We start from the raw sequence: 26,923 nt of genomic DNA on the forward strand, positions 1-26,923 counted from the left end.
TGGTCTTGGGAGGGAGACAGGCTTCTGCTGCACAGACCCATGTGCAGGCTGGATGGGCTCTGGGCACCAAATTGTGACATCGGGGTGGATGGGTCTGCTGCAGGGGCTTGAGGCTTCTCTGCCACGGGCATGCGCAGTCCCACATTTCAGTTCCATTTGATCGCTTGTGGCTGGTGACTTTGGGTGAGGTCCTTGGTCTCTCTGAGCCCTGTTTGAGCACCTGCCTTATTGTAGCAGTAGGAAGAAAGCCCCTGGAACTTAGCAGGGACCTTATACATGGGAGGTATTACTTTTCTGTTTCTGTGGAGGGAGAAAGACCCTCCCCCACTCTAGATCCCCTTTGTATTGCTCTCCATTTTCTTTTTTTCTATAGCAATGATCACCTTATGACTACTTTAAGCATTTATTATGCATATTGTTTATCGTCTGTCTCCTTCCACTGGAGGGTAAACTCCATGAAGTTTGATCTTAGTTTTGGTTATTGTAATGTCCCAATTGCTCAGAACAGTCCTGGCCCCTAGTGTGTGTTCAATAAAAGTTAGTTGAATGAATGAATGGAATCCACACTACTAATCTGTGCAGTGTCTGGCAGAGACTCTTCTTAGCCACGGGGAGAGATCCACAGTGGGAACTACACCCAGGGGTGCCACACCCCATCCCTCTCCCTGCAGCCAATCTACCCCACTTGTCCTGGAGATTTCCAAATCTGTTCACACTCTCTTAGGCTGGGAGTACCAACAGGTCAGGGCATCCCTCTTATAGAGCCCGGTGCTCTCAGAGGATGGGATGGTTTCTGCTGGGAAGACCCTAAGGAGGAGGTACCCTCATGGTTAAGCAAAAGGTTTGAAGAAGTGTTATACAGGTCATTATATATTTTATGTAATATCATATACATGTACATATGGGTATGTATATGTGTGCATATACACATGGATGTCAAGCGATCCACCAGGTCTCTCTCAACGGGCTCCCCCTGGTAGCATGGCGACCCCGCTGCAGAGGGACAGCCCCCACTGGGGAGCAGTCCTGGATCAAGGCGGCCCACAGCTCCCTACCCTGAGCTCCTCCCGCGCCGCCGCCACGTGTGGTTCTGGAGCGGTTTGCGGGGGTGTGGAGACTGCCACAGCTGGGGAGGCGACCTGGAGCAGCTGGGGCGCCCGGATCGTCCCTCCGCAGGCCTGGGAGGCCAGGCACCCGCCCGCCGAGAGCCCGGGCCCCGGGCTCTCCGCCCACCGCGGGGCGGGGACCGCGCGCTCCTGTGCGCTCCCACCGGCCCCACCGCGCGCGGGCCCCTCGCTGCGCCTCCCCGACTCGCTGGGCGCCTGCCCGCCCGCGGCCGCCTTGTCCTCTCCCAGCCCGCGGCGCCTGCCGCAGTCGCCGGCAGCCGAGCAGAGCTGCAGCGCAGGTACCGAGCGCGGGCGGGAGCGGGGCCGGCGGCCCGGCGGCCGGGTGGGGAGGGGCGGAGGCGCTGCCGCTGTCCTCTCCCCGCCGGCCGCAGGGGGCCGGGGCCGCCCAAGCCCGGGGGTGCCTCTGCGCCGGCTCTGAGTGCTGCCTTCCCCGAGGCGGCTTTGCTCCGGCCGGTGGGCCCCCAGCCTGCGACCCAAGGGACGACGGCTCCGGCCCGAGCGTCCCCCACAGCCCCCCTGCAGCGGCCGAGGCGCGTCTCCCCGCCCGGCAGGCGGCCGCCCCGTCTCACCGCCGCCCGCCCGCTCAGGCGGCTCTGCGGCCGCCCGTCCTGCCTCCCCGGGTCATCCGGCGTCCCCTCCTCCTGACTCTCCGCCCGCCCCGTCTAGGGGGCTCCGCTCCTCGTCAGGTGCCCCCTCCCAAACTCCTCCACCGTTTGCTCCCGGTGTCCCCATCCCACCCCCAGGGCGCCCATATAACCCCGCTCCTCCCTTGACCTAGCGCCCCTGCGCCTATCTTACCATCTGACCCCTGGGGGGTCTGTTCTCACCGACGAAGCCCCTCCAGCCTCCGCTCCTTCCGCCCATCATCCTGTCTCTCCGCCCATCCTACCTCATCCTCTCGGGCCTCGGGTCCTCGCCCTGCACCCCCGCCCCCATGGTCCCCGAGCAGAGCCCCACCAACTACAGCAACCCGGACTCGGGGTCCGGGCCGCCGTCGGGCCCGGGGGGCAGCGGCTGGGTGGCGGCCGCGCTGTGTGTGGTCATCGCTTTGACCGCGGCGGCCAACTCGCTGTTCATCGCGCTCATCTGCACGCAGCCCGCGCTGCGCAACACGTCCAACTTCTTCCTGGTGTCGCTCTTTACGTCGGACCTGATGGTGGGGCTGGTGGTGATGCCGCCTGCCATGCTGAACGCGCTGTATGGGCGCTGGGTGCTGGCGCGCAGCCTCTGCCTGCTGTGGGCCGCCTTCGACGTGATGTGTTGCAGCGCCTCCATCCTCAACCTCTGCCTCATCAGCCTGGACCGCTACCTGCTCATCCTCTCGCCGCTGCGCTACAAGCTGCGCATGACGGCTCCGCGCGCTCTGGCGCTCGTTCTGGGCGCCTGGAGTCTCGCCGCGCTCGCTTCCTTCCTGCCCCTGCTGCTGGGCTGGCACGAGCTGGGCCGCGTGCGGGCGTCTGCCCCGGGCCAGTGCCGCCTGCTGGCCAGCCTGCCTTTCGTCCTCGTGGCGTCGAGCCTCACCTTCTTCCTGCCCTCAGGCGCCTTCTGCTTCACCTACTGCAGAATCCTGCTGGCCGCCCGAAAGCAGGCCCTACAGGTGGCCTCCCTCACCACTGGCCAGGGCTTGGAGACGCTGCAGGTACCCAGGGTGCACAGGGAGACCCGGGCTTGTGGGATGAAGAGAAATGAGTAGCCATTGGGGGCCCACTGGGCATTTGCCACTTAATAGGCACTTGCTGGTGACAGCCATGTGGCCATTTCCAGCTCCTCCTGTTTAGCTCACTCCAGGCTTAGCCCTACTCATTTTTTGCACAGGAGCCAGACCAAAAAAAAAAAGTGATCACATCACTCCTGGCTTCAAACCCTTCAGTGGCTCCCCATTGCCTCAAGATAAAGAGGGGCCCTGGGATCTGGTCCCACCAGCCTCTCCAGCTTCACCTCTCCCCCACTGCCTGCTCTCTCTCTGCACCAGCCCAGTGGTCCTTCTGACACTCTTTGAAGGAACCAGACTGGCTTCTGTGCCCAGGACTTTGCATTTGCTGCCCCCTCTGCCTGGAATGCTCTTCCCCTGGGTTTACCCTTGCCTGACCATTTCAGCTCCCAGGTCACCCCTTCCCAGAGGCTGTCTCTGACCACCTGCCCTCCCGCACTCTGTGACTCTCTCTTCTGACCCTCAGGTTATTTGTTGACTTGTTCATTGACTATCTCTCCCACTCGTATGCAAGCTTCATAAGGGCTGGGTATATCTGGGTAGGTTTTGGTTCCCCTGCACACAGTAGGTGCTTACTAAATGCTTGTGAAAGGGGTAGGTGCTCTTAGCTCAAGGTCCTGCAGCATCTAGAGTGGAGTGGCTTCTGTTTTCACCTAGGCCACATGGCACCCGAGTGCAGTTGTTCACCCTGAGCGATGGGAGTTTAGACTGACCAGGCCTGAGCCCCAGAGAATTAGGCCACAGGCCCTGAGGAAGGTCCTGACTGGGCTTTCCAGGCTCCTTGATGTAGCCTCAGGTGGAAGAGACACTTGCAGGATGCAGGGTGCCTTGGAGGTCATGCTAAGGTGGCTGGGGCTGAATGGCTAACACCCTGATTGGCAGTCCCCCAGAGCAGGTTGCCTGTCCCTGCACCCCAGGAACAGGGCCCAGAGCTGCAGCTGGCAGGTCAACCTTACCTGGGGTGGACAGGAGGTCCTGGCTGCAGCCCTGTTCTCTCTCCTTTATCTGTGCTCACTGGAGAACGTCTTGAGTCTCAGCAGGTGCCTGCGCCCCCTGACTTGGTTCTTCAGTGGTCGGGTGGCTGTCCTGGGCCATCCACACTCTCTCTCTGGTTCTTGTAAAGAAGTGTTTCCTGAACTTCAGGCATTTGCAGCCACCTTGGGATCTCTGCCTTACTCCCCTCTGTGCACCCCCACACACTCCTCAAGCCACTTCATTTGTGTGTACTTCGCATTTTCTTTAAATCACATCCCACTTATCTTTTTACTTCCATGAATTTGTTTAGAAAGAAAACTTCCTGTCGCTTCCAGAAATGGAAAATCGGTCTCTTTGCCATAAATAGAAGGCAATCACAAACACAATTTCAGTGAAGTCCAGCAAGCCCAGTGGTGTTACTGAAGACCAGCCAGGGACGGCTGCGTGACTGAGCCTGAGGCCTGCTTTCTCTCTGTTAAGAGTTAGAGTGATGTTAAAGACATGGAGGCATCAACGAAAGACTTTCTCTTGATGCAACCAGGAGAGCTGGAGGAACACTGTAAAGGGCTAATGACTCATTCTGTGATTCAGTTATTTTGTGAGTGTCCCTTTGCCACCCAAAGCCCCCTCCCATCCCCACACTTTGGAAAGCACTGCTCTCGTGACCGAGGACAGAGAAGTCGCCTGGCCTTGGAGAGGCTGGGTTGGGAGAGGACTCCAGTGGTGCCTGTGACACTGTTTCTTTCAGTGAGCGATTTTCTTTCTATAAAACGAATTGGTTGTTAACAGGACTGAACTTGAGACTGTGGCCCCTGGGTGCTAACAGTTGTGGCCCCACAGTCTTTGAGTGCTCACAGCATGCCAGGCACTGAGCTAAGCTAATCCCCCTAACACCCAATGAAGCAATCCCCAGCCACCATCTCCGTTTGACAGATGGGGAAACTGAGGTTCAGAAAGAGGGGAAGTGTCAGCTGGCACTACCCTTGCTGTCCAAACCCCTTGCCCCTAAGCAAGCCCTCTGTGTGCCTGTTTTCCTTATTGCCTGGAGAACTGCCTGTGATTGGGGAAGTTGCTTCTGGGACGCGGCCTCTGCTCTGGCCTCTGGCGTCACAACCCCTTTCCTTCCACCCAAGCTGGCCTGCCCCCAAAACTAGGCTTCTGGGCTGCGGGGTGGAGGCTCTCTCAATGCCTAGACCCAAAGGAACTGATGAGAAGGAACAAAACTTGGGTGTGTTGGATCCTTTTTCCCTGTTCTCCACCCCACTTAGCCCTCAGCTCCCTTCTGAAATCCAGCCTCTAGCTTCCCCACAGAGGGAAGAGGCTGGAAACAGGTCCCTGAAGTCCTAGCTTCTCTGGGGCTGAGAACATGGTTGCCGAGCAAGCTTGAGCATTTTTATCCCCACTATACCCCACACCTGCCTGTTTATGGGAATGGGCTTTTAAAAAGCTACTGGTTGGCTCCATAGTTTCAGCAAGGTCTTCCTGGCCCCAGGGGATTTGAGAAAGGGTCCTGCTTAGAGCTGAGGCGGGGACTGTGGGCCAGGGATGGAGAGGGGGGCGTGGTGGGTGGCGGTGTCAGAGGGAGATGCTGCCAGGGCAGGGTGGGGTGGAGGAGATAGATGATAGATGATGATAGATAGATAGATAGATAGATAGATATAGTTTGATAGAGATAGATGATTGATAGATGATGGATGATAGCTAGATACAGTTTAATAGAGTTGATAGACAGATATAGTTTGATAGAGTTAGATAGATAGATATAGTTTGATATAGATAGATGATATAGTTTGACAGAGAAAGATGATAGATATAGTTTGATAAAGAGAGATATATGATAGATATAGTTTGATAGATCATAGATAGATAGATAGATATAGTTTGATAGATAGATATAGTTTGATACAGATAGATAGATGATAGATAGATAGATAGATAGATAGATAGATAGATAGATAGATAGATTAGATTAGATAGATAGATAGGTGATAGCTAGAGAGGTGGGTGCCCAGGTGGGGTGGTGCTCATCCTTGGGAGATCCCAGAGGGACCAGTGTGGGAGCGCAGCCCCACGGAGAGCAGCAGCAGGAGGCTGGCTGGGAGTTTCTGCCTTCTCAGCCTCTCTCTCTGCCAGGACCCCTGTGTCTGGTCCGCGGCCCCCTCCCTTCGCCTTCCTCGGTACCTCGTCTGTCTCCCTTTCTCCCATGCACCCTCCTGTCAGGCCCGGCTCTCCCCATTCTCTTCCTTCCTTCTGCATCTCCCGATCTTCCTCCCCCACTTCTCACCCATCAATTTCTCCTCCTTTCCTCCCCCGCCAGCCTTTTCCACCCTCCCTCACCCAACTGTGCCTCGTTCTGCTTAGTGATCCATCTTCCCTTCCGTCACTGTCGTCGTGATCACAGAAATATCTCAGAGGAGGAGGGGGGCTGAGCTAGGGGGAGGCTGTGGGGAGCGTGGCAGGCTTGGCTGCTGCTGGGAACAAGGCAGCCAGGTGCACCCAGGGCCGGGTGCAGGAGCCTTTGCCTCTGCCTGGTCATGGGTTCAAATCCTGCCTCCTTTCCAGCACTGCTGGCTGATTTTGGACAAGTATTCACCTTCCTCTACTCTGGGGGTAATGCTATTCATCACAGGAGGCTGTTTGAAGAATCAATGAGATAATATATGTAGAACCTGGCACATAATAGGTGCTCAACAAACGTTAGCTCCTTGTGGTAGTAAAATACATGATTCTGGAGAACTCACTGCTTTGAGCCTTTCTAGGGAGAAAAAAATACCATTGTTGCCCACCATTATCATGGAGCTGAGCTGGACACTAATAATATAAACATAAACAATAACAACAATGACAGCTGACACCTACATGGAGCATATGTGTGCCACGCACTGCTTGGGTAATTTTGTGTATATTGCCATGTTTAGTCCTTACTACAATCCTATGAGACAGATGCCATTATAATTGCCATTTTACAGATGAGAAGGTTGAGGCACAGAGAGGTAAAGTACATCCCTTAGGGGTGCTCAGCTAGCTAATAATAGAGCCACAATTTGAAACCAGACAGTCTGGCTCCAGAGTCTGTCTCATAATCTTCACACTATGATTAGACGATGGTAAAAAATTTAAACTATACAAGGGAATACGTAAGTACACTTTAAAATAAAAATCCAACAATAAAGTAAAAGATCCTCCCCAATTCCATCCAGCCGCTTCCGCTCCCAGGGACACTCTTCATCATTTTAGGGTATGTCTTTCCCATCCTTTTTTCCATATGTTTCTATAAATGCTTATGTACCCAAACAAACTTAGTGTTTTGTTTTGTGCATTTCTTTAAAAAAATGGAATCACACCTTATCTATGGTTTTGCAACTTGCCATTGTCACTTAATAATGTGTCTTGGACATCTTTCCATTTGATTGATTCATTCTTTTAAACATCTGTGTAGTATTCTAGAGTGAGAATGTACTGTGGTTTATTTAACCACTCTCTTTTTGATGGACATATAGGCTGTTTCCCATTTTATCCTATCAGGAATAGTGCTGTGGTACACATTCCTGTAGACACTGAGTGTACAGGCATACGCACAGGTATTTACTGAACATAGGGAGAACCTGTAAGTGGAACTGTGTCCTGGAAGGGCACTGCCAAATTGTCCTCCAGGTGGCTGCCCTCTGGCAGGGACACAAGCCATGGACCTTTATAAAGACATGCAGACAATAGAATGTGGCCCTGAGGGGCTCTGAGGTGGTTATAGGGCAGAGAAAAGAGGGCAGAGTGAGGCTGGCAGTTGCCATCGGCTTCTTTCTGCTCTAGGAGGACCTCTCGGTGACAGCAGCAGGGTTTCTGTAACTGTCCAACTGTGCCCATGAGTACCATCCTTCAGGGGAAGCAGCATGGTGAAGTGGAAGAGGTGCACTTTGTGGAGCCAGAAATGACTTTGAATCCCTGGCTCAACGTTTATCTTCTGTGAGGCTCCTGGCAAGTTATTTTGCCTCTCTGAACCTCGTTTGAAAAATGGGGATAATAATACCTACCTCATGTAAGGGTTGAATAGCAAATGCTGACGGTTAGTAAGTGCTCAATAAATGGTGCTGATTTGTGGTTACTGGGGCCTTGTACTGATACAGTGTGTCCTGGGGAGGGTCCCCCACCCCCTCTGAGCCTCAGTTTCCTTTTCTCTTTCCCTTTGCTTGTTCTTGAGCCAACTCTTTGGGGAGAAAAGGAGAAAGGAAAGACCGGGGTTTTTCCCACAAGGATTCTTGGAAAGGGAGTCTGAGATCATCTCTGACTCCTCTGGAGCTCCCTCCCTGTTGATTGCCCTAAAGGTGTCTCCCCAAGTGTCTGTTCCCCAGTGCCCTAGAGCTCTGACAAGATCAGGGCTATCTCTTGCCCTCCCTGTCCCACCCAGGTCTCCAGGGGTTAGAGGGGAACCTGTACAGGTGGCTCCTTTGGAGACTGGCTCCCTCCTCATTGTCTATCTCCATTGACAGCAGCAATTTATAGGCATGGCAGATCTTAGGAGATTCTTTGGGGGAAGCAGGGAGCTCTCCTCCAGGCTGACAATGGTAGAGCTACAGAATCAATACAGAGTTCAATTTTGGAGGACAGAAAATGAGAAGTGGAAAGAGAAAAGTAGGTCCTATTTTCCTTTCGTTCTACGACATGGTGAGTCAGAGCATTTGTCCCGACATCCATGCTGCTCTGGGGACCCCGAGCTGCTGACAGAGGACGGGGCTCTTGAGGGTGCTAAAAATTTCCCCAGCCTTGAACCCATACCACCGAGCTGACATCAGGGCTACCATGTACTTAGCATTTACTCTGTGTTGGACACTGTGAATGCATTTATTATCTGCAGCCTCTCAGTGATTCCATCAGCTGAGTGTTGTTTCTCCCATTTTACAGATGTGGAAACAGAGACTCTCCCAAGATCACAAAGTCAGTAAGTGGTAGAGGCATGATTTGAAGGAAGATCACTTGTCTTACAAGACCAGTTTCATGCCTCTGTACAATGCTGCCCCATCAAGACAAAGGGGAGAAATCAGGGGCCTCTTTTAGGCTGTTCGTTGTGAATTTGTCCTTGATATTTATATAACCAGATTTCACCTGGATAAACATGTTGAGGAGTGGGAGTTACAGTGTGCTTCATTTCCCCTCCCCTGCCTACCACCATGCCAGGATCAGACAGATCTCTTGGCCCTTGTAGAAAGATAGCATGTAGCTGGATTTCAGCACCATGGACAGGAACCAAGTCTGCATACCCTGAAGGGACATGGAAAGAAGGGCAGGGCTGGAAGGTTTGCTCCTGCGCATGAGAACGGGGCAGGGGGTTGGCTTTTGTGCTTCCCAGGGCTGAAACATCTTGGCTTTGCCTCCTCCACCCCCTTTCCATCTGCGAAGGTTGCCTGGGAATCTGGTTCCTTCCCTGCCTCCTCCTTTCATCTCCTCATACCCAACCCACCCTCTGGCTGCCTCAAGAGCTAAGCTGGGCTCTTATGCAGTTTAGGAGATGTTAGGGGAATCCCTGGCTTCCAAAGCCCATCTGTGTTCCCAGACAGCACACACATCTTTTGCATACTTCAATGAACTGTGCACATCTTTGCACACTGGTTTTTGCTTAAACTGTAGATATAGGTGGGTCTCACTTTGTGTAAGTCTGATGTATGAAAACCCAAATAGGTTCTGACATGCTTCACATCCTAGCATTCATGGACTGCCCCTCCACCCCTGCCACTGCCCTGGAGGCTTCATGGATGGACTTCAAGGTGGTCTCTGAACCCTCTGGAAGTGTGGGATTTTCTTTTTCTCTTCTGTGTGTGTGTGTATAAAATAAACTTTTGGTTTCTGGGGATAGGTTTTATAGATTTCATTGTATTCTCAATGGTCTCAGGAGGTTGAAAAAGGTAGAGAACAACTGGGCTAAAGGATCTTCCAGCTTAGAGAGACTTCATATTTTGGGACTGCCAGTTACCAGTTTGCAAAGCCAAAGTCCTCAGGCCCGTGTCCTCTTCCCACCACCTGCTGTGGGGCTGCTCCTTTCTCCTCCTCCTTTCCCCCATGCTCCTGTGCTGGAAGTCCACATTTGGGAATGGAGATGTCTGTCAGTCCACAGCATAATTTGAGTTGTAAGATGCCAGGGTCGCTAGCATCCCTAGTAATCTATATTTCATTGTAAACATTTGCTCTGTGCGCATGCTTTCAAAAAAGCACTTTATTTTGTGGAGCACAAGGGAGTGGCACAGGCAAAACCATTACTCCAGGATATGAAGAGGGTCCATCCACAAAAGGATTGCCAGGCCCTGGACAGCAGCAGGGCCTCTTTTGTCAAGTACTGTTCAATTGCAACTAATTCTTCTAACACCAAAGGCTTTGGGAGGAGTTGGGGCTAATGGTCATGTGTGTCAGCCTGTGTCTGGTGCTGTTCTTTGCTGGGAGAGTGAGTCTTCTGAGCCGTCTGATCTGTGTTTGGGGCAGTGTTGCCCTGTCTTACTGTACTTCCTGGAACACCTTGTGAAGTATTGTGTCAGGTCAGGGCTCCGTGAAGGACCAGGATCAGGGCTCAGTCTATTGCAGGGCTCAAGGCACAGAATGGGGCTAAGGTCAGGCTCAGTCTGGTCCTGGGTGAAGCTCAATTTAAGACTTTGGTTACAGTGAGCTCAATCTATGGTAGGTGTCAGGGCTCAGTCTGGAACCATGTGCAGTCCCATCATCAGGGGACCTGGGCTTGGTTTATTGCTGATGTCAAGGACTGGTCTAGAGTCAGGGTCAAAGTTCAGTCTGGAGTCAGGGTCAGGCCTTAGTCTAGGACTACAGTTGGGGCTCAAACATCAGGGCTCAGTTTATTGCTGGTACAAGGGCTCAGTCTAGAATAAGGATCAAGGCTCACTCTGTGGCTGGGATTGGGGTCAGACTGGAGTTCTTTCTCAGTGAACTCATGTGGTCTTCCTTTTTTGCAGCTGCCCAGGACCCCACGCCCAGGGGTGGAGTCAGCCGACAGCAGGCGTCTGGCCACCAAGCACAGCAGGAAGGCCTTGAAAGCCAGCCTGACACTGGGCATCCTGCTGGGCATGTTCTTTGTGACCTGGCTGCCCTTCTTTGTGGCCAACATAGCCCAGGTAATGCCACTGTTGGGGGCAGGTGGGTTCAGGCCTTTGGAGGAGGCCCTAAACCCTACCCCAGCCCAGATACAGGGAGGGGGAGGATGGGCTGCTTCTCATGGCATTTGTATTTGTGTGGTCTGTCCCATCCCTGCTGTGGGACCAGGCATAACGTACCCCATCCCTCCAGGCTGTGTGCGACTGCATCTCCCCAGGCCTCTTCGATGTCCTCACATGGCTGGGTTACTGTAACAGCACCATGAACCCCATCATCTACCCACTCTTCATGCGGGACTTCAAGCGGGCCCTGGGCAGGTTCCTGCCATGTCCCCGCTGCCCCCGGGAGCACCAGGCCAGCCTTGCCTCACCTTCCATGCGTACCTCTCACAGCGGCCCCCGGCCAGGCCTCAGCCTGCAGCAGGTACTGCCTCTGGCTCTGCCCCCAGATTCCGACTCTGACTCCGGCGGCTCCTCAGGCCTGCAGCTCACAGCCCAGCTGCTCCTGCCTGGAGAGGCCACCCAGGATCCCCAGCCACCTGCTAGGACAACTGCTGTGGTCAGCTTCTTCAGCATTGACCCTGTGGAGCCTGGGCTGCGGCTGCATCCCCTTGGTACCCCCAGGAACTGACCTGGGCCTGGAGCCGGTCAGCAGGGAGCTGAACTGGAGGGGACTAAGTCCCTGAGGCCTCAGACCAGCTCTTGCCTGAGGCCAGAAGGTTGCAGGTTTCCTGGAAGCCCTCTGAGTTCCAGTAGGTGCACCGAGCCAGCCCCCACTGCCCACTCCAGGCCCCCTACCTGGAGGGATAACAGCTGGCTCAGACATAGTTTTCTCCAGGACACCCCACTGATGCGGGTCACTTGTGGATGTGTGTAGAGGCTGGTTGGAGGACTCTGGGAGTAGGGAAAGGACCTCTCGGTTCAGATTAGGATGAGGACAATCATCTCCTTTGCACATTCCATCAGATTGTGTGGGAGGAGTGCGTCTGTCTGCAGAGGTGGGTTAGCTCTGGGCCGACTCCCTTGGCCCTCAAAGGATAGTCCAAGGGTCACCAGCAATTACCAGCAACATCTCTTGGGGTTTGCACACTTCTTCCCCTCCCCAAACCTGCTGAGTCAAAATCTACATGTTGGAAAGAGCCCCCAGTGAGTCATGTGCACGTTATTGTTTGAGATGTGCTGGCTTAAATGATCTTTAACCCTGAGGGAGATTTGCTGGAGTTTTTGGTCTGGCCAGTGCCTCAAGATATAAGTGGCTGCGCAGAGAAGCGCCTGCGACTGGGAGTCAGGCAGGCATCAATTTGACTGTCTGTTCCACTCCTTACTAACTCTTGCACAGGTCACTTCTCTGAGCCTGTTATCCCCTGTGCAAATGGAGGTAATGATGCCTGCCTCTTAGGGTGTTGAGAGCATTACTACAATGTGTGTAGAATGTGTATAGCGTATGCAGAATGGCAGGTGGTCAGTAGGTGGTACCTGCTGCTGTTATGATTCCCAGCCAGCCAGCTCCCTGGCCTATGGCTGTGGGCCAGGAAGGGCTATTTGTTCTCTCTGGGTTTATTTTTTTCCTTCTTTCCAACCCTGGTACAGGTCTTCCCACCTGACTGTGGCTCCCCAGCTCCTGTGTGCTGGATGGGGACCCCACCTCAGCTCCCAGGCTGCTGCTTGGCCTCTCTGGGGGCCAAGGGCAAGCTGGTGGTTTCTTGCTTAACACCAGGGATGGATTTTCCTCTGCCCTGGGCTTCCTTGGACTCGAAGGGAACCAGCTGACGGAGACAGAACCAGCCCCTTGCCCCACCTCCTTCTGGCGTTCCCTGGGTCTCTGAGGCAGACAGACGTGGCGGCCACCTGGGCCAGCAGAATTGAGAGCTGTCCCTGGTGCAGACTGGTGCCCTCAGGCAGGCCGGGGGACCCTGGCATGAGTGCCTCATGTTTGAGGGAGAATTCCTGGCCCCCAGTTTCCATGCCATAGGTTCATTTCAGAGGCTATTCTCCCCCTGCTGCCCACCCCCTCCACCCCCAATTTCAAAAAGTCCACACCCCCAGGGAAACCTTCTGGGGTGGCCTGGCCCTCTCCTTGGTGCTGATTAGGTCCAGCTCTGCCCCTGGCTGCAGAGGGGCCGCGGTGCTTGCTGGGGCTTCCCCACTGCCTCCGGGCCTGCCTGAGGGGACTCTCGATACACACTAGCTGAGGCAGCCACTGTGGATTTGCTTGAGGACCACTTAGGCTGGAGAAGCAGCTGGTGATGTAGAGAGAGACTCTGGGCACAGGGGTCCTGAGTTTTGGTCTTGACTCTGCCTCTAATATGCTTTGGGACCTCAGCAAAGTCATTTCCCCTCTCAGAGCCTTAGTTTTCTAAGGATGACATGAGCTGTTTGGACTAATAGCAGCAGTTCTGTAAATATCTGTTGAATGAACAAACAAATACACACACCTGTGAGGCCCACTTCAGCTCCAATATTCTAATTCCTGCTGTCTCTTCTCCCCACTGCCTCCCCCAGAGCTTTGCAATAGTTTCATCGCCTAAGCCTGGGGTTCCCCATCTGCACGATGGGGAGAATTATCTCTGTCAGGGACAGTGAGCAGAATAAAGGAGAAGATTCCCACAGACACAGATATAATGGCTAAAAGCTTGGCCTTTGGAGTCTGACTGAGTGGAGATTGAGAATGACCAGCAGTGTGACCTTGAGCAGGTTACTTAACCTCTTTGGGCCTCAATAATAACCTCACATGTAAAATGAAGGTAATAATATCTACCTCATAGGGTTCTTGTGGGGGTAAATGGGCAATCCATGTAAACACTCTGTCCACAGTAAATGGTCAATTAGTGGTAGTTATTATTATTTATTATTATAATCATCACCACCTCTGCTCCTGTTACAGGAAATCCTTCCTCCATTTAATTCATTCTTGTCCCAGGCCCAGTTCCCACCCCCAGTGCACACTGACTCGGCATTTATTCACTAAGCTGTTATATCCAGGGCCAGCGTGGAGCACAATTTGGTGGGGGGCGCCCGTCAAATCCTGTCTACAGGATTGACGATGCTGGTAGCTGTTCAGTCACAGTCCGCCTGGCTGTATGTGGCAGGTCTGATCAGATCTCCCAAGGCAAGAGAGAGGAAGCTGCCAGTGCCCTACCTGGGCCTGCTGCAGGAGTGTCTGTGGAGCTCGTGGGCCGGCGGGCAGCCCTGGAGTGTGGAGGGAAAAGCAGGCAGATTACTGAGGTAGGGGGAGTGGTGGTACAGGAGGCTCATCTCCCAGAGAGTCCCCTGCACCCCCTGATGGACAGGCAGACCCTATAGTTGTGACCTGATGTCCAGGAAGCCTGTGGCTGGTAGAGTCCTGGGCTCCTGACTGTGCCTGGTTGACTCTGCAGGCGCAAGCCTTGCCTCCCCAGGGAGGGAAGGTGTCTCCTACAGTTCCTCCTCCCTCTGGTCCAGTGCCTTCAATTTAGGAGAGGCCCTTGCGTGGGGAATGTGAGGGAGGTGCTGAGGGTGGCATGGAGAAATCAGGGAAGACGGCTCGGGCCCGCTGCTGGGGTCAGTCCAGCCCTGGGCAGGGTCCCTGGGTCTTGCTGGCACAGTCAGGGCAGCCCAGGGGGTTGGGGCCCATGCCGTGGCTGCAGACCCGGGGGCTCTCTGCGGGGCTGGCAGCAGCAGGAAGGGAGGCCCCTTCAGATCGGGAGTTGCTGGGGTCACTGGACGTGGCTCCTCTGGGGGTGTCTCCGGGTGCAGGACTCTGGGTTTGCCCGTCCTGGGGGATGGTCTTGCCTGATGAGGAGGTGGCTGCTGCCTGGGGAGGCCCCTCTTGGGGCAGGCTGCCTGGGGCCAGCAAGAGCCCTTTTTCATCCCAGCCTGCCTTGGTGTGGATGCCTACAGCCTTCAGGATGACGTCCATCCGCTTGGCATAGTCCAAGTGGCCGCTGACCTGCAGGAGGACACTGAGTGAGGGCCTGCCCCTCCCCATGGCCCACGCTGAGCACCTGGGCCTCACCCTCTCCAATCACCAATGCCACGTCTCCGACTCTCAACGATTCTCAAATCCAGAGTGGAGAAGGAAGTCTCCAGGTTCAATGCAGCCCTAGAATTTATGAAGTAAAGAGGAAGGAAATTTCTCTATAAAATCTGGGTCATCTGGGGACAGGAAGGAATCTCCTGGTGGAAAGAAAGTTGGAGTGGAAGTTCCCATTTTCTTTAGGTTGCAGTGGAAGCCCTCTGCTGCTCACCAGGGATGGTGGGCAAGGCCTTTTATCCCTCTGGCTTCCACGGACCTCAGCTGGAAAATGGGCCCAACAAGAGTGGCTGTATCACAGTGTTGCTGTGAGGATTCCTCCAGGGAGTCCCCCAAATAGAAAATAGAGCTATGGCACCGACTGCAAGGTATGTTGGACGATTTACTCTCCCCCTTTTCCCTGAGTCATAAGAACTCCAGCTTACAGCTGGGTACACTCTCCAGCCCACCTTGCAGCTATGTGTTGTCCTGGGACAAGTTTTGCCAGTGAGATGAAGCAATAGTGTTATGTGGAATTCCTAAGTCTCTTTAAAAGGGGGAGTGCTCTGCTTTTGCCCTATTTCCTCTTTCCTGCTGACTGGAATTCAGATGTGATGGCCAGGGCCTGAGCAGCAATGTTGGGCCATGAGTTGGCCCACTTGATTGTTTTCAGGGAAGCAAGACAGGGAGTTTTGGCTCCTAAAGACTGCAGCCACTATATCAGCCCTAAACTGCCTATTCTGGCCTTTTCTTACATGACAGCATCGACTCCTGTGTCTTTTGGTCACTTCAGCTGGGCCCCTGTTACAGAGACCTGATTCTTCACTTAAGACAAGGGTCCCGAAGTTAGAAGTGCCCACTGTCTTCCTCAGAGCAGAGAGTCACTCCCATTTCTGTGCTGGGATATATGGGGAGTGAAAAACAGGAGTGTGACTGGAGTGCCCGACGCCTAACTGTGACAGTGGACAATGCCCAACACATGGTACATCCTTAATACACTGTAGGGGATGAACTTACTAGATGAACTCCTTTGGCAGGTGTTGGCTGCTAACAGTAGATGAAGAAACTGGAGAAGTAAAGCAACTTGTCCAAAGTCATACAGCCAGGAAATGTCATTGCTGGGAAGTGACTCCAGGCCTCGTATGGAAGTCTCAGTTGGGGAGAAAGGCTCTAAAAATCATTCTCATTTTACAGATGAGGGCAGAGAAGCTCAGGGAGAGACGGTGGTTTGCTTAATGACACACAGCACATGAAGAGCAAAGCCATGCGCTGTGCTGGAGATGCTGTGGGTGGAGGCGGCTTAGCTCAGATTTGCTGCCTGAAATACAGCCTTGCACTCTAGGCCATTCTGGGGGGGCCTGGTTTAGTGGCAAAGGCAAGCACAAGACAGAACATTCCTTCAAGGCTTTTTGTTTAAAAAGAAGACAGGAAGACACTGGGGAGGCTCGCCATGGGAAACTTAGGAAACAACATCAGCTTAGGAAGTTGATGACACCTGTATTTCCATTTGAATCACACATCACAGTGGCTTATTCAAATGATTTTTCAAGAACACAAAAAGACAATTCCCTGTACAGTTTTGTTATTTCCCCCTAGCCAGAACCTGCCTACTTCTTGTACTTTTCTTTCTTTTCAAATAAATGTAAGCAGTATTCAGTGAAAACACACACACATACACACATGTAAGGGGCTTTTCAAATTCCTGGGTTCAGGGTGGAAGTCAAGGTGGGGGGCAGCACCCTGCCACAGAAAGGCAGACATCAGTAGCTGCACGGCACTAGAAAAAGCCTATGTTTGGGGTCAGAGAAAAGGGGGGGTCTAGCCTCAGCTTTGTCTCTTACTAGTAATTGGGTGAATCCTTACAATGTCCTGAACCCCAGTTTCTTCATCTGTAAAATGAGGATCCTGACTCCTACCCTGAATGTTCGCTACAAGGGTAAGGGCCTGGCACTTTTAGAGACAGCATATTTTCCTTACTATTATGTTCCATCTATGACACGGAACGCTTCTATAAGGATGTTACCCAATTAGAGTTAGTGATGCCCACCTCATGGGGTATGTGGGAAAAAAGTAATACATACAAACCACAAAGCGCAGAGTAGGTGCTCCATAAATATGAGCTTCCTTACCTTAGTTTCCATGGAAGGGGGCACAGAGGAAAGGGAATTAGGTTGGGAACCCAAGATGGCTGCTCAAGTTCTAACCATCACAACTAAATTCCAGCCAGCAGAAACCTAGACCCACAGTGTCAAACAAGAATTGGCTCCCTATAGCTTCTAAATGTTGGGGAAAGGCTAGTAGGGCGGCAGACAGGATAGAAAGGGAGGGAGGTGTTTGTGGCCACTGGCTACAGATGATACCACTCGGAAATCCCGCTGTGCGGCTGTCGAGGAACACACAGCTCTGGCTTCCCGTGGCTACACCTTGGTCCAGTTCTCAGCCAACCCCAGTCCCTGAGCTGCCATTCTGCAAAGGCCCGGGGAGAGAGCTCACCAGCAGAGTTCCTATCTTACAGTTGGCCAGAGGGATGGAAGAGCAGTGGTGAGGCGGGCGGGAAAAGAATCTCTTCTTAGCAGTGGAAGTTCTGGTGTGGCTGATGTTGGGTAAAGATTCCAGCCTGTCTCCCAGCCTGTCTTGACGGAAGTCTGCCACCTGCCTGGGTACACTGGATGTCACTGGTGCTGAGCCTTCCTTGACCTTCCTTCACTGCTTAGGGACCCTCCCTGGGTATCCGCCACCTGTGCACTTTTTTGTGTCCTCTGATAGATTGTGAACTCAGGGAGTGCAGGGACCACTTCTGGCTCCCTGGTGACCAGTCCTGAGCATTGTGGGTGCTCAGCGTTGCCAGAGCCACTCAGCATGAATGGGCCTCAGCATCTCCTGTTTCCTGCTTTGCAAGATGCCTCAATTTGCCCAAACTGAGGCTGCTGCCACCCGCGTCTGCCTGCCCAAACACTCCTCTCAAGCCTACCAGGCCCCTTCTGGTTCCTTCACCTCTCAGGCCTGTTTCCTCATCTGTAAAATGGGACTAATAAAGACACCTATACCACATGGGCCTGTTGTGACATTCAATGAAATAGCACATGTGACAGGCTTACTGGCCTGGAACCAGAGGTTGCTGACCGGAAGCTATGGGAGTGTGCACGAAGGCAGCACGGATGCACCGGTTACTAGCCCTGGCTCTGAGGTAGGTTCCCCAGGCTCCTCTGGCTCTACTGTTCCCATGCACTGGCCCCTCCTGCAGCCTCAGTTTCCATACCTACAATACGGTTTATTACCCCTACTTCACGGGACAGCTATGATGATCTGTGACCATGTACTGCAGTGCCTGCAAATGTTGCTCCTGTTGTTATTATTATTGTCTATTTTGTGCCAAACCCTGTGCTAAGTTCTAGAAGCCAGATGGCATTTCCTTGGGAACCCAAAATGTCCAGAGACCCTAGGCTCTGTCTCTTTCCCCCAGAAACCTCATGAGTCGGCCCCTGGCATGGCAGAACCCCCTACCTGCTGCAATCCAGTCCCCATAAGGGAGAGACTGAAACGCATCTGGGCAGGCTGGCCTTTGTTTCATGCACCCCGAGTTGCCTGCTGCCTGCCACAGGGCCAGCCCTGGGGCTCACTCCTGGCCCCTGTCCTGAGACAGGGGGAAGGTGGGCCCCACAGGTGTCTGCTCCCCTGGCAGCAGCGGGGGAAACTCCCCCCTCCCGCCAGCCATCTCTCCTCCAGCAAGAATTCTCAAGAAAACGGGAGGGCGGCACAAAGGCAATGCTAATTCCCTCTAATTACCCAGAGGAGGGAAGCTCTGCTTTTTGCAATGAGCTCCTAATGTGATAAGGAGCTATTATTAGGCAAGAGCTGGAAAGCTGCCACAAAGCCTGTGGAGGGAGAGAGGTCTCCCAGCAGCTCCTTCCAAGGCACAAGAACTGAGGGGGGCGACAAGGGCAGGAGAGGAAGGAGCCAGTATTAAAGGAGGGCCTTGCACGCGCTGCCCTGGAAGGTAGGTGATTCCCCCTATTTCAGAGACAAACGGAGGCACAGAGAGGTTAAGTAACTGCCCAAGGCCATGCAGCCAGTGGCAGAGCCAGGCCTCTTTGGTGCCAAAGGCTGCTCTTCCCACCATATCGCATTCAGGGGCTTCCCAGGGTAGAAACCGGATCTTGCCAGGGCCTTGTGGCGTCTAAAGGGAACTTTCAGCTGATTCTTTTCACATTTGATTCCTCCAGTGGGAGATTCTTGGGGATGGTGAGCCACAAAATCACTTCTCCCCTTCACCCCATCAGGGTATAGGGACCCTCAAATAGGACAGAGCCCCCTGTACACGGGTCAGGAGGCACTGCTCTGTGCCCCGTGGTTTCCCGGTTTTGGAGCCCTCCCCTCACTCCCACAGCTGGGCAGGCAGCACAGGCTCTGGTCTCAGAGGCACATCTGCAACTCCAGCTGTGTGAAACCACTCTCTCAGGCCTCAGTTTCTTGAGCTGTGACTTGGGGATGCCTAATACCTAGTATAAAGGGTTGTTGTGAGGTTTACGTCATGTGAAGCAAGTCTATCAGGGTAAAGATGACCAAAAAAGCTTCCAGTAGTGCTGTGGCGGGAAGCTCATAGCTGCCCCGGGAAGCCTTTAACCAGGAGTGGTCATTTTCACATGTGCATGTGTCTGGAAACCCCTCTTATTCTTAGGCCAACCCCAGCCCCCCAGAAGCTGCCCGTTAGGAAGGCATGGGGCTGCATCACCTGTGTTCCACTGGTGGGTTAGGACTTGTGTGCTAGGGTCCTGGGATATAAGCAAGGATGAACTGGCCCCCCAACCTGGTGGCAGGCCAGGTGAGAGGCCCAGGGGGCCCCCACGCAAGGATGTGGCTGATGGGCTTCAGGGGCAGCAGTGTCTGGTAAGTTTTGGTTTTATGCTAGAATTCTCCTCTGCTCTCTTCAAATCCCGGTCCAGTTTCAATAAACATGGAGCCCAGTGTTAGCTATACTGGGTCCAAGGTGTCTGGCTTCAGCCGCCATCAAGGTGCAGTGTTGGGGGGGCTCTTTGGGGAGGGCTGCTGTTGAACTTGAGTGGGGAGCCCGAGTCCTCCCTCCAGAGTGCTTTTCCCCGAGGGGACTTTCAGATGCCCAGGGAGGGTCTGGCTTGTCTGCTTTCAGGCAAGATGGTGCGGCTGGTTCAAACTACTGCTCGTGGAGTCCGGGGAACCTGGGTTACATGGGGAAGTAGTTGGCACGTGGTAAACGCAGTCAACAATATAATCACTGGAAACCAGAGTTCCTGTTCTCACGGCCCCTTGCATGGCAAGGGTGTTCGATGGCCGGCGTCTGCTTGTGAACGTAACTTCAGCTCACTGCCCTCCCTCTCCTGGCAGCGGGCACCTGTCCCACGGTTGGTCATACCTACCTGAGCAGGGACAATGCCTGCTGGCTTCAGACCTGGGGTTGAGTCCTGCTCTGTGTTGCTCCTGCTGTGTGACCCTGTGGCCTCAGTGTCCTCGTCAGTACAATGGGGATACTGATGCCTGCAAAGGCTTAGGGCAGAGTGGGCATAGACAGTGTCCCTGTGTGAAGCCTTGACCTCCCCATGGTGGCATGGCGGTCCTTCAAGACTGGAAGGTGGGTCTAGAGACTCAAATTAGGTTTGTCCCACCTGCTTTCCAGCAAGAATTCTTCTTAACCATCTGTACCTGAGTCCAGCCTCGGCTTAGCTGTATAAGAATCCCCGGGGAGTATGTTTAATTGCAGACATGCAGGCTACACTCCTAGGCACTGATGTGGGAGGTCTGGGGAATGGGGCCCTGGGACCTGCATTTCAAATAATTCCCTCAGATGATTCCAAGGCGGGGACCCTTGGGCCACACATTCCCTGCTCTTCTCTCCACAGCCTCACAGGCCAGCAATGGCCACTTGTGCTGTGCTCTAGCCTGAAGCCCCCACCTGCCTCCTCTGGGTGCGCTGGTTATGTTCAGGGAAACCATAATTTTGGGGGGGAGAGCGGGGGAGGATGGGCAGGGGTGAGGGCAGTAAGGTAGGGGCAAGAGGTGGGCTCTGGAGGTTCAAATCCAGGCTATTGCTAGCTGTGTGACAGGAACTTTGGAAAGCCCCAGTTTCCTAATGTGTGAAATTGGGACATCAGTGACAGAGTGTGTGAGGATAATGTGTGTAAAGGGCCTGGTGACAAAGGCCTGGCACAAAGATGGTGCCTGAAAATAAAAGTTACCTTACCAAGCAGATTCTTATGATCTCCCTGCCCTTGGGTGGGATGGGCTAGGGCCAGATCCCTGGGGCTGGGCATTCCTGGCTGGAGTCACGAAGCACACTGCCACTGGCAAATACAAGAGTCCTAGAAGGGACAGGTGATACTCACAATTGAGGACAGGTCCACATTCTCCATCCTCCTGTCCTGCAGCAGCACAGGCTGTAGGCCTGCAACATGGAGCTGCACGGACGACGTGCGGTACACGAAGCTCAGCAGCCAGTCCCCCCTGTGGGTGGAGAAGGCGGTGGACATCAGTGTCTGCAGAGCCCAGGACAAGGATGGGCTCCGTAGGGTCCTGGGAGTGTGACGGTGGGAGCGGCGGCTGACACCTGGGAGTGCTGCTGGGGCCACACTAGCTCTGAAGCCTGCCTGTTTTGCTCCCTGTGGGCCCGAGTCGAGAACAGTGCCTGGCAGGCAGCAGATGAGTATTTATTTGTTGGACGAATGAACGGGGAACAGCATGAAGTTCTTGCACAAGCTGGCATGGGGCTCGGGCGGGGTTTCCAGCTCCTGGGGTGGCTGGTCCAGGGCCCCCTGGGAGCAGGGAAAGGCAGCAGGTGTCAGGTGTCCTCCTAGGGGTGGGCGGGCCACGGGAGCTGGGGGCCACCATGCTCCGAGGCATGGCACTCTGAGTCTAGGTCCCCATGTGTCTGTGAGCTGAGGGGCCCGCTCTGCCTTCTGCATCTGGCCCAGCCAGGGGGGCTCCCTACCCTCAGCCGACTGAGAGGAGGCAAGTGTGGCCCCCAGGCAGGTCACAGCCCCAGAAACACTCCTCTTTTATGGCTGCTGTGAACTCCACTCCCAGCACCCCTACCCACCAAGCCAAAGTCACCCCCTGAACTATTGAGAGAAAATAACTCTGGACCCTCCGCTGCCTGTTTCTTCAGGCGCCATGAGCACTGTCCGTGGAGGATATGGTCTGAGAGGCCCTCTCGGGCCCCTGAACTCTGTCCTGGGGTTAAGCTGGGCCAGCTACTCAGAAAGCCCATGCCTGTGAACAGTTCCGGTCTGCTCTCGCATCCAGGACTTAAACCCAGCCGAGCACATCTGCTCGTCTTTTATTTAGACCAATTCCCGCTCTGCTCTGCATGGCAACTTGAGTCCATTATTTTTGTGTGCTCGGTTGAAAGAAGCGCCCACCCTCCCCACAGCATGGGGGAGACCGGGCTGAGTGAGGAGGCCCTGCCTTGCCTGTGCGACCTGACGTCTGGGGCCGGGTGCGGTGCTCCAGGCTCCCTCCACGTTCTGACCCTGGGCGGCTGCTGACCACACGCGCGCCTATGTGGCTACCACCCCAGAAGCCCCTAGTCAGACTGGGCTCAGAGTTGAGGGGCCCTCTGCAGACCGAAACTGAGCCCATCAGCCCTCACTCTTCCATGACCATCTCCCCTTAAGCAGAGACCAGTCGTGCAATGTCTTAGGCACCCCTTCTCCTCTGTGGCTAAGTTACTGGGGTCCTGCTGATTCTTACTAACATCGCCGGCTCCCCACACACCTGTCCTTTCTGCCCCAGCCCTGAGAGCGGCACCCCGCACCCCCGTGGACGAGTGCGATGCCTCCTCCCTGCTCCCCCTGCCCCTGGCCGCACTCCTTTGGCCACCGTGGCCCCCCTTAAACGCTCATCTGGCCACGGCCTTTCTCTCTTAGGAGCCGACCATGACTCTCCACTGCCTACAGGCTTTCTCTTCTGGAAAATTCCTTAACTGTCTCCAGAGAGCAATACTTGTAAGTCCCAATGGTTATCTTAACAGGGAGGCCCAAGAAGCTGTCTCTGAGGATGAATGGCTAAGGGGAGAAGAATGGAGAAGAACTCGGGTTGTTTTACTGAACTAATCCTAAGGCTAAGTGCACCCTGGGTATGAGGGGGGCTCAGAAATGGCTCTGCTACAGACGGGTATAAATGAGCAAAGTCAGCATCATTCCTTCCCAATTATTTGTCAGAATTACTCTACTTAAAATGTTAATTGCACTTATTTACACACATTTAGAGAGAATAGGAACATATGTGAGAAAGCTCTGTGCCCTCTAAGCTGTGCTGAGCAAACCACAGGGCATTCATTGGCATTCAAGGCCCTTCTCCAGCTGGCATCTGCTTCTCTTGCCTGGGGTGGGCCATGAGCTCACGCTTGGAACCACACCGCCAGGTTCAAGTCCTGCTTTATCAATTACTAGCTGTGTGACCTTGGGCAAGTGGCTTGACTCCTCTGAGCCTCAGTCTCCTCACCACATGTTACCTCCCGGGGTGGGCAGGACACAGATGGCACAGCATGGACTCAGTGCTCACACACACGTGCACCCAGGAAGCACTGGGTATGATTATCCCTCCTGCTCTGGATTCTCTCTTGCTTGGTCTACTTTTCTGGTGTCTGATGGGCTCCTGTCCATCTTTTAAAAACTCAGCGAGATGTCAGCTTCCCGGGGGAGAGCCGCCGAGCCTCTGCAGTGGAGAGTGTGGGCCTGGCATATGCTCCTTTTGTGATGTTCACCACATCATGCCCTCCATGTGTCTGTCCCTGGGTCTTTTTCCTTTTCTAGGTAGAGAGCACCCTGAGGGCAGGTCTGTGCCTCATCCTGTATCCTGCAAGGTCAGCTGAATCAGGACCTCTCTGGGGCGGGGTCCTCAGCCATGCTGCGTGAATCACACCGAACCCTTGATTCACTACCACCTGGCTTGTGGCTACACATAGGTCTACAGCTGCTCCTGGGCACGGTCCTCCCTACTCCATCTACCATCATCCCCTCCCCACCTGATACCTGGAACAGAGACCCTGAGTCCTGAGGGGAGCTCAGAATGAAACCCTCCCATTATTGAGTTAGAGGTCACAGCAGAGCTCTGCTGTGTGACCTTGGCCAGACATCTGACTCTCTCTGAGCTGCAGTTTCCTCACGGTGCAATAGGGAGCAGCACGACTTGCCCTGGCTAGCTTCCTGGGGGTTTGTGAAAGCCCAAGTAAGCGAACAGGTTTGCAGAAAGCTTTAGTAATTCTACAAGACAAATTTATAAATTAATACAGCTTGGTAGTGCTGGCCCCAAGCTCACCCACTGCCAACCTGGCTCAAGTACATTCATGGCAACTAAAACGCCTTTGGGGCCAAGATCATGAGTTCCTGGTGGGTGCTTAATTTAACCAAGAAGCTACAGTTATTGTTTTGGTCTGTACATTCCTTCCTTCTCCGCCCCCACCCCCCTCCTTTTTTCTCTAGAGAGATGGCTCAGGATCTCACAAAATAATTGGAGAGCAAGCCTATTAGCCTCAGGTTCTCAACAGGACAGATGGTTTAATAACATTTTGCTGCTTTCATATTGCACACATGCAGTTTTAACTCTGGCCCTTTGCTGTTTATGAAAAGCACCAAAAAGTCATTTGCTGTGTGTCTATGCCCAGTAATAATAATTATAGCCACTATTGTTTATTTGGAACCTTCTAAATGCCAGCCCTTTCCTACATCACCTTGTTTCGTCTTCCCAGAGCCCCTGTCTAGGAGGGAGTGTGACTGAACTACACAGCTGTTGCTTTGGGCTAAATCATCACAACTGTAAATACTTCCAAATATGTTACATCGGGTCCTACTTAGGATGGTTGAGCTTAGATCAAAATTAAAGTTATTGGCTTCATGACTTAACTTCTCTGAGCTTCAGTTTCCTCACCTGTAAAATGGGGTTAATCCTAGGACTAAAGGAGATACAACAAAGAGTCTGGCATGTGTTAGGAAGGAGACTCATACTTGTTATATCCTTCCTCCTCACCATCAATCACTTCCCTATTGGATTTTTAGTTTAAAAAAAAATAATTGTCTATTTCCACATGTGCCCTTTGCACTAGATGTGAGCTTCTCTCAGGGTCTTGGGCACAGCATGTTGGGTGATTCTGAGTTGCCCCTAATTGCCTGCTGGAGCGTCTCCCTCCTCCCACATGGAATATATTCCTTAGACTTGGGAATCCTGTGCTTTTCTCTTTATGCTTTACTTTTCAAATGATCTGCATGTCCCTCTGGCTTCAGCTAAGGCTGATGATCCCATGGGCCGTAGCTCCAGTTCTAATTTCTCTGAGTTCCTAGCTGCCTGCTGGAAACTGCACGTTCATAACCCAGTGAATCAGTGGCTTCCTCAAGTCCTACCTGCTTATTTTTTACATTGTTATTTTTTAAGTTGTGTTCATGGAGCCCTACTACTAGTCACCCAATCTGTTTCCTAAACTCCAAACTTGTCCTTTGGATCTGGGCTTAGAGTGTCACCTTCTCATCAATATCCTGCGTTTTTGTGTCTATACTGGCCAAAAAACAGTCCGTTGCCCCGCATCCTCAGGGGCCTGCTGTGTTTCAGAATTCAGAACTGTTTTGGATTTCAGGAAGGTAATCCACTTACAGCCGGTGTATCACCTCACAGGTCTGTGGGGTCTGGGATGGTGCCCCCAAGTCACGAACCCTGTAAGCCCAGTGGAAGGAGAGTCTAGACATCTCTCTCATTAGCAAGCTTATGACTAAGTGAGTTTGCACCACATCTGGGGAGGGGCTTTTGGTTCAGAGCTTCTGCATTTTGGTGGTAGAGACAAGCTCCATTCGCCTCATTGGAACTACCTGTCTTTCTGTTTTCCCTGCCGGCTGCTAGGTTCTGTGGGGCTGGGGCTTGTTCCCTATTGTAGCCCTGGCACAGCGTCGGTGCTCACTAACAGTCTGTTGAGTGAAGATCCCAAGTGACTGATGATGATGACCAGCAGTAGGGCCATCTGTTGCTCGCAGAGTGCGTGTGTGCCATGTGCAATCGCGTAAATCACTGACCTGTCATCACGGCCTTTGGGGGACCTACCACTCACTACCCCTCCTCTCCTGAAGGAGAGACCAGAGCCCCCAGGCTGTGCAATCTAAGCCACATGCTCTTAAACACTGTCACCCCATCCTTTGCTTCATGTGGAGGCCAGCAGGCCGGGCTGCCTCTCAGGCTGGCCTCAGTGGTGGGCTTCATCTGCTCTTCTCCCCAGGGGGGCATGGCCTTGGCTGAAACCCCTCAAGTCCTTCTCAAACCCCAAACAAAGGATGCCTCCCTTCCAGCCCCACAGCCATCAGCCGCTGCAGGCCCCCACCTGTGGTGGGAGTGCCTGCTTGTGGTGTGGGGGCTGTGGTCGGCCCTGTTCTGTCGCCCTGACCTGTCCTGAACTAGTGCTCGGAGCACTCGGGCTGAATGGTCTCTTACACCCTCCCCGCACTGAAACAACATTTATATGAGCGCCTCAGTGGGAAGGCAAAGACCTCCCATCAGGGCCCCAATCTTTGTTTTTTAGCCTATGTCCCACATCCCTTTCCCCCCAGATCATGGTGACCAGCCGGCCTCTCCGGTCATCCTGCAGGCTGGCCTCAGGCCCAACACTGGGAGACCCTTTCCAGAATCCTCATCCCATGGGCATAGAGGCCTTCCACGTCAGAACACCTGGCTGGGGCCTTGGTCCTAACAGGCCACTGCCCGCTGGTCCCCAGGATCCTCTGGGATAGGGGCCAGGCCGCAAGCCTCTGTGTCTCCATCCCAAGGCCTGGGCACACACACTGCTCAGTAGGTGTTGTCACCTCCCCACTGGTGCGAGGTTGGGACAGACCTGCAGTAGCCGTTGATGATCCTCCCAGACACCACCTTCCGGAAAGGCTCCCAGTGCTTGGCTTCTCCTTCCACGGGGGCCCCCAGCAGGACGACATCCTCAACGATCCCTTGGCAATCTGGTGGGAGAGCCCAGAAAAGGCTGTCAGTGTCTCTGGCCACAGTGGGTCCCAGGAGGAGCTGTCCAACAGTGCCGAAG

The 26,923-nt window shown here is 53.7% G+C and overlaps 2 protein-coding genes across 3 annotated transcripts in view; one reads left to right on the plus strand and one right to left on the minus strand.

The window, feature by feature from the left end:
- Positions 1-1,718: 1,718 nt before the first annotated feature.
- HTR6 (5-hydroxytryptamine receptor 6) lies at positions 1,719-11,638 on the plus strand. The gene is made up of 3 exons (XM_036914492.2): positions 1,719-2,766; positions 10,761-10,919; positions 11,092-11,638. Exons 1-3 carry the CDS (start codon positions 2,062-2,064, stop codon positions 11,527-11,529), a joined length of 1,302 nt encoding a protein of 433 aa, XP_036770387.1. The 5' UTR covers positions 1,719-2,061; the 3' UTR covers positions 11,530-11,638.
- A 2,080-nt stretch (positions 11,639-13,718) lies between these two features.
- TMCO4 (transmembrane and coiled-coil domains 4) overlaps positions 13,719-26,923 on the minus strand; it is an 86,628-nt gene continuing 73,423 nt past the window's right edge. For both annotated transcript variants that reach the window (XM_036914485.2, XM_036914483.2), the window contains 3 exons: positions 26,726-26,843; positions 21,246-21,363; positions 13,719-14,826 (listed from right to left, as the gene is read on the minus strand). In XM_036914485.2, coding sequence (XP_036770380.2) covers positions 14,440-14,826; positions 21,246-21,363; positions 26,726-26,843 — 623 coding nt within the window. In that variant the 3' untranslated portion in view covers positions 13,719-14,439. The remainder of the gene's footprint in view (positions 14,827-21,245; positions 21,364-26,725; positions 26,844-26,923) is intronic.

This window comes from Manis pentadactyla, chromosome 4 (assembly GCF_030020395.1).
Source record: "Manis pentadactyla isolate mManPen7 chromosome 4, mManPen7.hap1, whole genome shotgun sequence".
Classification (NCBI taxonomy): domain Eukaryota; kingdom Metazoa; phylum Chordata; class Mammalia; order Pholidota; family Manidae; genus Manis; species Manis pentadactyla.